This window comes from Bufo bufo, chromosome 7, assembly GCF_905171765.1.
Source record: "Bufo bufo chromosome 7, aBufBuf1.1, whole genome shotgun sequence".
NCBI classification, from domain to species: domain Eukaryota; kingdom Metazoa; phylum Chordata; class Amphibia; order Anura; family Bufonidae; genus Bufo; species Bufo bufo.
This window is the reverse complement of record NC_053395.1, coordinates 112962501-112972714: the sequence shown is the minus strand read 5'-3', so window position 1 is coordinate 112972714 and position 10214 is coordinate 112962501. Positions and strand designations below refer to the sequence as shown.

Below are 10214 nucleotides of genomic sequence, written 5' to 3'. Positions count from 1 at the left end.
AGACCTACTGGATCTTCAAGAACCAAGTGGGTCTGGGTCAAAAAAATGTAAAAAAAAAGTGAAAAAAGTAAAGATTAAAAAAAAAAAACATTTATCACTGAATAAAAATTAAAAAAATAAAATACACTACACATATTAGGTATTGCTGCGTCCGTAAAGACCTGATCTATAAAACGTTCATGTTACTTTCCCTGCACGGTGAACGCCTTAAAAAAAATAAAAACTCTATGAGGAAATTTAAATTTTGCCCACCTTACTTCCCAATAAAGGTAATAAAAGTGATCAAAAAAGTCACATGTACGCCAAAATAGTACCAATCAAACAGTCTTATCATCCCGCAAAAATCCTACCCTACCCAAGATAATCGCCCAAAAACTGAAAAAACTATGGCTCTCAGACTATGGAGACACTAAAACATGATCATTTTTGTTTCAAAAATGAAATCATTGTGTAAAACTTACATAAATAAAAAAAATTGTATACATATTAGGTATCGCCGCATCCATGACAACCTGCTCTATAAAAATACCACATGATCTAACCTGTCAGATGAATGTTGTAAATAACAAAAAAAAAAAAACGGTGCAAAAAAAGCTATTTCTTGTTACCTTGCCTCACAAAAAGTGTAATATAGAGCAACCAAAAATCATATGTACCCTAAACTAGTACCAACAAAACTGCCACCCTATACCGTAGTTTCTAAAATGGGGTCACTTTTTTGTAGTTTCTACTCTAGGGGTGCATCAGGGGGGCTTCAAATGGGACATTGTGTCAAAAAAAAAAACAGTCCAGCAAAATCTGCCTTCCAAAAACCGTATGGCATTCCTTTCCCTCTGTGCCCTGCCGTGTGCCCGTACAGCAGTTTACAACCACATATGGGGTGTTTCTGTAAACTACAGAATCAGGGCCATAAATATTGAGTTTTGTTTGGCTGTTAACCCTTGCTTTGTAACTGGAAGAAAAATATTAAAATGGAAAATCTGCCAAAAAAGTGAAATTTTGAAATTGTATCTCTATTTTCCATTAAATCTTGTGCAACACCTAAAGGGTTAACAGTTTGTAAAATCACTTTTGAATACCTTGAGGGGTTTAGTTTCTAGAATGGGGGCATTTTTGGGTGGTTTCTATTATGCAAGCCTCACAAAGTGACTTCAAACCTGAGCTTTTCCTTAAAAAGTTGGTTTTTGAAAATTTCTGATAAATTTCAAGATTTACTTCTAAACTTCTAAGCCTTGCAACATCCCCCAAAAATAAAATGTAATTTCCAAAATGATCCTAACATAAAGTAGACATATGGGAAATGTAAAGTAATAACTATTTTTGTAGGTATTAATATGTATTTTAAAAGTAGAGAAATGAAAACTTTGGTATTTTTTTATAAATAAAAACGAATTTTTTTGACTCCATTTTACCAGTGTCATGAATTACAATATGTGATAAAAAACAATCTCAGAATGGCCTGGATAAGTCAAAGCGTTTTAAAGTTATCACCACATAAAGTGACACTGGTCAGATTTGCAAAAAATGGCCTGGTCCTGAAGGTGAAAATGAGCCTGGTCCTTAAGGAGTTAATTTTTTTGCGTTGGAAAGGGTTATATCTGTGATTAAATCCACAGTATAAATGGGCATGCTGCAGAATTAAAATTTGCACCACAGGTCAGTTTCTGCTGCTAATTTCTTCTGCCCAAGTGACTGAGAATTGCTAAGAATTTGCTGGTACTGTACAACATTGCAGATTTACTGCACAAAAATACGCAACAGCAAATATAAAGCTACACCAAGCTCAGGAGTGGAACCTACATATGGAAAACTAGAATCATAAGATTAAGGCCTCTTTCACACGGGCGTTCCGGGTTTGCTACGGATGCATTGCGTGTGTATTGCGGGAAAACCGAGTGAGTAGGCACGCAATTGCAGTCAGTTTTGACTGCGATTGCGTTCCGATGTTCATTTTTTTCCATGCGAGTGCAATGCGTTTTGCATTCACGTGAGAAAAAACTGAATGTGGTACCCAGACCCTAACTCGGACTTCTTCGCTGAAGTTCGGGTTTGGGTTAGGTGTTCTATTAATTTCATTATTTTTTCTAATAACATGGTCATAAAGGAAAATAATAGCATTCTTAATACAGAATGCTTACTAAAATGTGCCTTGAGGGGTTAAAAAAAATAAAATAAAAATTTATTCACCTAATCCACTTGTTCGCGCAGCTGGCATCGTCTTCTTTCTTCATCTTTCAGGACCTGCAAAAGGACCTTTGATGACGTAATCGCGATCACCACGTGGTGACTGCGGTGACGTCAGCGCAGGTCCTGCTGAATGAAGATAGAAGATCCTTCTATCTTCATTCAGCAGGACTTGCACTGACGTCATCAAAGGTTTTTTTGCAGGTCCTGAAAGATAAAGAAAGAAGACGATGCCAGTTGCGCTAACAAGAGGATGAGGTGAGTACATTTTTTTTTAACCCCTCAAGCAACAGTTTAGTAAGTATTCTGTATTAAGAATGCTATTTTTTTCCTTTATAACCATGTTATAAGGGAAAATAATACAGTAAATTGACATCATCTCCTAGCAACCATGAGTGAAAATCGCATTGCATCCGCTCTTGCTTGCAGATGCTATGTGATTTGCACGCATCCCCATTCATTTATATGGGGCCTGTGTTGCATGAAAAACGCAGAATATAGAACATGCTGTGTGAAAATCACCACTCATCTGCACAGCCCCATTGAAGTGAATGGGTCCGAATTCAGTGCGGGTGCAATGCCTTCACCTCACACATTGCACCAGTGCGGAATTATCGCCCGTGTGATAATGGGCCTAATACTTTCTCCTGTTCTGGATCCATTCATAGGTCTGGTTAACAAAGACTGATGCAAAATACTGACCTCACTAGTTCTGTGTGAAACTGGCCTTAGTGTGTTTTGGAGCAGTGATTTAAATTACTTTTTTCATGAGAACGTTTAAAAAAAATATAAAGTATTCTAAAGTGTTAAGAAATATTTCTGATAAAGTAGCGCAGAGTTAAGAGACTTTTATTTAAATGTAATGATTTTAATTCATAGCTCATAAAAAATGCATAAAATTTCATGAATGGCTCTGCATTTTATGTGTTCAGTATGATTAAATAATTTTATGCTGTACTGAATATCTATCTCCTGACAGGAAGAATCTAAGCTCTGCCAGTTAGATTCATTGTCTGTGCTGCAGCCAATCACAGTCTCTGGTGAAAAAATCCTAGCCCAAGTTGGAGTATAAAAGTACACCTAAGAAATACATGATTTAACATTGCAGATAATTTTTTTTATTTTGCTGAATTATTTTTATTAGGGTCATTTGTTTTTCTAATATATCAACTAAACATATAGAACAAAACAAAATATGATATTGCTGAAAAGGATGATGATAAAGGCACGTGCTTGTAGTTACATTTACTTATGTATTCTGGTAGTACTTACTCCGGTGGATCTCAACGACAGCAATCAAGCATCAGAAAAGGACACTCTCTGCAGTACTTGTAACTGGAGACAGAACAGCAAATTTTCAAGATTAGAAGCTATAAAAATACAGATCCTAAGCAAACTAAGACTGGAACAAGCACCTAATATCAGTAAGGATGCAATAAAACATCTTCTGCCTAAAGCTCCACCGTTAGAAGAGCTGATTGATCAGTATGATGTCCAAAGTGATGACAGCAGTGAAGGATCTTTAGAAGAAGATGATTATCACGCCACCACTGAAACCATTATCACCATGCCCATAGAGCGTAAGTAAAGAATGCCAGTAACTAACAAGAAAACTTCCAGTTCTTTCATTAGACCAGGCAAATCCTGTGATTTCCTCTCTCTATACAACCATGCTTCTTTCCTAACATTGCATAACTTCACAGTGTTGAGAAAGTAATACATTGTTGTGGATTATATTACATATGTGTGTGCTCTAAAATCCTATTTGAAATCACTAAAAATCACATGGGAAAACATTTAGAAGTCACAGGATATAATATACAAGTTGCAGATTTTTTCAAGCAGATGGCTTCTTCGGGAAAACAGGTTGGTGTGTGCAGTTATTCTCCTATAGTTATGAATGCTGCAAGGCTCTTCATGTCAAGGTTCTTCATTTTCAAATGTAATTAATTGTGAAAATATAAACCCTGAATTCTTTTTTGCCTGTGAAAATAACATGTCAGTGTGTATGGTATGTGTGCCGAATGCAAATAGATTGCTTCTGGAAATGCTGCTGTGGCTTTTATTTCAGGTGGATAGTTGTGATTAATGACTGCGGTTTAGGGCTCATTCACACGACCGTGGCTAGGTTCCGCATCCGAGCTGCATTTTTTGTGGCTCGAGTGCGGACCCATTCAGATCATGTCCTATTCTTGTCTGTTTTGCGGACAAGAATAGGTATTTCTATAATGGGCCATCCATTCCATTCCGCAAATTGCAGAAGGCACACGGGCAGCATCCGTGTTTTGTGGATCTGCAATTTCTGGACCCAAAACATGGCACGTTCGTGTGAACAAGCCCTTACAATGCAAAACTTCCTGGTCCATTCTCAAAATGTAACATAAAATCGAGACATATTTTATTGAAAGACGTTACAGGGCATAATCTTTAAGTAAGAGCATAAGTAAAGAAACATTAAATACTGTGACCATTCTGTGGCTGAAATCTGTTATATATTAGGGCTCCCTTCAGGTTTCTGTTTTTCATGTGTGCTGTCTGCATTTTCTGCGGACCGCATGCATACCCATTGATTTTAATGGGGCACATTTGCTATAGTGTCTGCACCTGTTTTCAGGAGTAAAAAAGTTTTACACTGTCTCATTGTCTTATTTTTAAGTCTCATTTACCAACTAATTTTGCACCTGTTTATTTTCAGACTAATTTTGGAGTTGTCTTAGTTTTGCGCCTTATTTCCGATGGATTTGTGTTGATGCACTTTTTCCTACACCTCTATTAGGCTGCGTTCACACTTCAGTTATGTGATCAGTTATTTCCATCAGTGATTGTGAGCCAAAACCAGGTGTGGGTCAAAAACATAGAACAGGTGCAGATCAAATCCTTACACCTGATCTCTGTGGAGGCTTCACTACTGGTTTTGGCTCACAATAACTGATCGAAATAACTGACCAAATAACTGAAGTGTGAACGCAGCCTTAGGCATATAAGCAGTCTTAATTTCTACTCCATTCCTTACCAGGCTTGTTTTTCCTGTCTGTGTTGAGGTGGAACTTGCACAATTTTTAGCACTGAAAGAGATGGAGTTGATTTTTTCTTCAGGTCATTTGTGCAATATTTTCATGCGCAAAGCAACAACCACTTACAAGAAAACAACCACTAGAGGTCAGACTTATACCAAATGTGATTATGATTAAGCTGATTTATTAAGGGATCATAAATTTGAGGCAATTTAAAGACAGATGCTTCTAATACCTCTTTAGGTGTCTCAGATTTTATCATATCAGAGTGAGGACTTTGTCCATATATAATGCTTGCATCTACTTTATTAAGTGGTATAGAGCAGAAGGAGTCAAGCAGATTGATGCAAAGCTTTGTGGGATAGGATTCTTTATAACTTGTATTTTATTTATTCAGTGGGTTTGTGGCATGTTGAGGATAGGGGATAACTGATCCATGAGGGTCTGAATGCTAGTACCCCCACAATCCCAAATTTGAGGGTCGTTTCCCCCAGAGATCAATTATCTATCTCCTATACTGTGGATAGGGGATAGCATCAAAACTTGTCACAGCCCCTTTAAATCCCTATTTATTGCAAGGTATGAAATCAATGCCAGAAATCTCCAGCATACGTCAACATTCTTCAGATCTACAGTGCAGGTCAATTTATGCTGGAGATTTTTCAGCAGCATTGTGCTAAAATGTAATCCACTTTACTATTAGGCCTCTTGCACACGACCGTATGTATTTTGCGGTCCGCAAAAAACGGATGACATCCGTGTGCATTCTGTATTTTGCGGAACGGAACAGCTGGCCCCTAATAGAACAGTACTATCCTTGTCCGTAATGCGGACAATAATAGGACATTTAACCGACGTACTGTATATAGTGGCTCACTTCCCCCCCTCCTTTTTGAACTATGGTAGAGGTGCTCTGTTTTTTGGTGACTCACCATCAGAGAATACAGAAAATGTTTATAAAAGGAAAAAACAGGCACTCACGATCTGTATCACAGGTATAAAATATACAAATACATTTATTATAAACCACATCTAACAGTAGGAACCATATATTAAAATAAAATACTCAATAAAATGTTATTTTGCCACAGGGTAGATTATATCTATTCGTTCATCCAAAACCGTATTAAATCCAAATACACGTTTTTACGTTCACTAAATAGTGAATAGTAGACCCATATATCTTATATAATGTTTAAAATTGCATGATAATGATACTTTTTCAAAAACATTTACCTTTTTAAAAGATAATGGAGGATTTTTCCAAAAAAATAATGGAGGATATTTCCAATCCTAAGCGGTAAAAGGTTTAGAAGACAAAATGTTCCAAAGTGACAGTAACAAGATGGAGGATAGTCTCGTGTGTGATATTAAATTGTGATAAACACGTGACTTTATGTTAGCTGAATACATAAAAGCTGGATACATAAACGCTGAGTACATGAGAATATTTAGGGGTAATTATAACCAGATCAAGTTGTCCTCTTGTACTTGATCAAACTGAAGCAGGCCAATGTAACTTTAAATTGGCTAACTCAGTGTATTTAGGTATAATCTTTTATGATTATTTCAAGATATACTGTGTTCCAAAGTGACCGTGACAAAAGGAAGATAGTCTCTTGTGTTCTTATCAGATTATAATAAGCACATGTGACTTTGTGTTCGCTGATTATATAGAAGCTGAGTATATACACGCTGAGTGCATAGGGATATTCAGGGATAATTGTGACCACATCAAGGTGGCCTTTTTATAATTGATCAATCTAAGGCCAGCCAATGTGTCTTTATATTGGCTGACTGAAGGCTGAATATATGCAGGTCTAGTCTTTGTGATTAAGAATCAAGGATCGATGTATACCCACAGCAATATAAGGACAGATTCTCTGTCGTACTGAGAGTTGTTGATAAATTGATTATAAGTCTCTACTCACTAAATGACTGTTACATATATAGGCTAGCAGCGGGGGAGTCCCACCCGTTGTACAGCCACTCACTCGACCGTGGTGTTCCGTGAGGCAACACTTCTCTATGCCGGTCAGTCTGTGCTGCAGATCCTGCAGCGGGGATGGCGTTCCACGTGGTTTGTAGTGAGTCTCGTGATGCGGGGGTAGGTCATTTGATTATCCTACTCGTAGTATGCAGCGAGCAAGTAGTTTGTGGAATTTTCAAAAGAGAAAAAGATTTGCGTGAGAACTGACATCAGATGAATTTATGTTAGGTAGTTCCGTCCTATGGCTTTGCCAGACACGTTTTCGAGGTATTCCAACCTCTTCCTCAGTGGCCATAACGAGGACTGGACCTACCCCCTTTTTATACTTTTTTATCACAGGCTGTGTATAAGATCCGGAATGGATTTTTTGATGGGACATTAATTGTTATTTTATATTCATCCCCTTTTCCATTGATTGCTTGAATTTCACTATATCCCGGACATGCAAATGAGTAAATGAACAAATACATATAGAATAAAATAAACTAGAATAAAATAAAATTCCTCCTTATCAAGGTATCAAGGCCTCAATATATCTCATTTAAAGACATACGTACATAAAAGAAGAAATATAAAATGTAAGACCAAACTAAGTGTCCATTTTCCTAGTTTCTTTGGAGTTCTTTCTGAAGTTTGAACTTAAAAAGTGATTGTTCTGAAGTTTTGTTGAATGTAAAGGTTATTTCCCTTATAACACTATATAAAGTGAACTCTATATATAGCTAATAATAAGAAGAATCTTTATTTATATAGCGCCAACATATTCCGCAGCGCCTTACAATTCAGAGGTTCATGTACAAACAGTCATAAATAACATAGCAACAGACAAGTCGATTATTACAACAAGAGGAATGAGGGCCCTGCTTACAATCTATGAGGGGATAGGGGTGACACAAAAGGTAGAAGTGCTTGTTATGTACGATAGTCCAGCCATCTTGGAAGAATAGGGGAGCAGATATAAAGCCACATGAGCCGGTCAGCAGCCAATATACGAAGTGCTTCTGGGTGCAGTGGAGGCTCAGCTTCAGGGAATGATAAATGGGCTATGCGAGGTTAGATTAAGTGAGGTGATAGGCCACCCTGAAAAGATGTGTTTTTAGCGAACGCTTAAAACTGTGCATGTTGTGATTAAGCCTGATTTCTTGGGGTAGGGCATTCCAGAGAACCGGTGCAGCTTGGGAGAAATCTTGGAGCCGGGAGAGGTAGGTTCGGATTTTTGTGGAAGTCAGTCGTAAGTCATTGGCTGAACGGAGAGCACGGGTAGAGTGGTAGACAGAGATGAGGGAAGAGATGTAGGGTGGTGCAGCACTATGGAGGGATTTGTAAGTGAGGACGAGCAGTTTAAATTGGATTCTATAGTGTATGGGTAGCCAGTGCAATGACTGACACAAGGCGGAGGCATCAGAGTAGCGGTTAGAGAGATAGGTGACCCTGACTGCCGCATTAAGAATATATTGGAATGGGGAGAGTCTGGTGAGGGGGAGGCCAATTAATAGTGAGTTGCAGTAATCAAGGCGGGAGTGGATCAGGGCAACAATGAAAGTTTTTGTTGTTTCCATAGTGAGAAAGGGGCGGATACTAGAGATGTTTTTGAGGTGCAGGCCACATGAGCGGGAGAGAGATTGAATATAGGGGGTGAAAGAAAGATCAGTGTCAAAAGTCACCCTGAGACAGCGGACGTGCTGCTTAGGAGTGATGACGGTGTTTCTCACCGAGAGGCAGACATCAGGTTTAGGTAGGTTAGTAGATGGAGAGGACACAAGAAGTTCCGTTTTTGAAAGATTTAGTTTCAGATAGAGAGAGGACATAATGTTAGAGACGGCAGAGAGAAAGTCACTGGTGTTCTGTAACACAGCAGGTGTGATATCAGGGGGTGAAGTGTATAGTTGTGTGTCATCAGCATAGAGATGGTACTGGAAACCAAATCTGCTGATGGTCTGTCCAATTGGTGCTGTGTACAGGGAGAAGAGGAGATGGCCTAGGACTGAACCCTGAGGAACTCCAACAGTGAGGGGGAGAGGTAAGGAAACGGAGCCAGCGAATGATACGCTCAAAGAGCTACCTTAGAGATTTGAAGAACACCAGGAGAGGGCGGTGTCCTTTAGGCCGATGGATTGGAGCATGGCGAGTAGGAGATGGTGGTCTACAGTGTCAAAAGCTGCAGAGAGGTAAAGGAGAATGAGCAGAGAGTAGTTACCGTTGCATTTTGCTGTCAGGAGGTCACATGCTGAGTGAATAACCCAAAAAACACATTTAAAAAAAACTGCATAGGAATCGCGATAAAGACGCAATATAGTTTTTTATCCCTCAATGCAACCCTTTTTACTGTGGGTCATTGTATTTGTTCATTTCCTCATTTGCATGTCCGGGATATAGTGAAATGCAAGCAATCAATGGAATAGGGGATGAATATAAAATAACATCATCAAAAAATCCATTCCGGATCTTATACACAGCCTGTGATATAAAAGTATAAAAAGGGGGCAGATCCAGTCCTCATTATGGCCACTGAGGAAGAGGTTGGAATACCTCGAAACACGTCTGGCAAAGCCATAGGACGGAACTACCTAACATAAATTCATCTGACGTCAGTTCTCACGCAAATTTAAAGAGATTGGAAATATTTTTCTCTTTTGAAAATTCCACAAACTACTTGCTGGCTGCATACTACGAGTAGGATAATCACATGACCTACCCCTGCATCACGTGACTCACTATAAACCACATGGAACGCCATCCCCGCTGCAGGATCTGCAGCACAGACTGACCGGCATAGAGAAGTGTTGCCTCACGGAACACCACGGTCGGGCGAGTGGCTGTACAACGGGTGGGACGCCCCCGCTGCCAGCCTATATATGTAGAGACTTATAATCAATTTATCAACAACTCACCATACGACAGAGAATCGATCCTTATATTGCTGTGGGTATACATCGATCCTTGATTCTTAATCACAAAGACTAGACCTGCATATATTCAGCCTTCAGTCAGCCAATATAAAGACCCATTGACTGGCCTTAAATTGA

At 38.8% G+C, this 10214-nt stretch overlaps 1 protein-coding gene across 1 annotated transcript in view; it reads left to right on the top strand.

The window, feature by feature from the left end:
- The first annotated feature begins 3325 nt into the window (after positions 1 to 3325).
- Positions 3326 to 10214, top strand: part of MSTN (myostatin) — a 103734-nt gene continuing 96845 nt past the window's right edge. Inside the window, exon 1 of the mRNA XM_040439838.1 lies at positions 3326 to 3764. Within this exon, the coding sequence (XP_040295772.1) occupies positions 3380 to 3764 (385 nt within the window). The 5' untranslated portion in view covers positions 3326 to 3379. The remainder of the gene's footprint in view (positions 3765 to 10214) is intronic.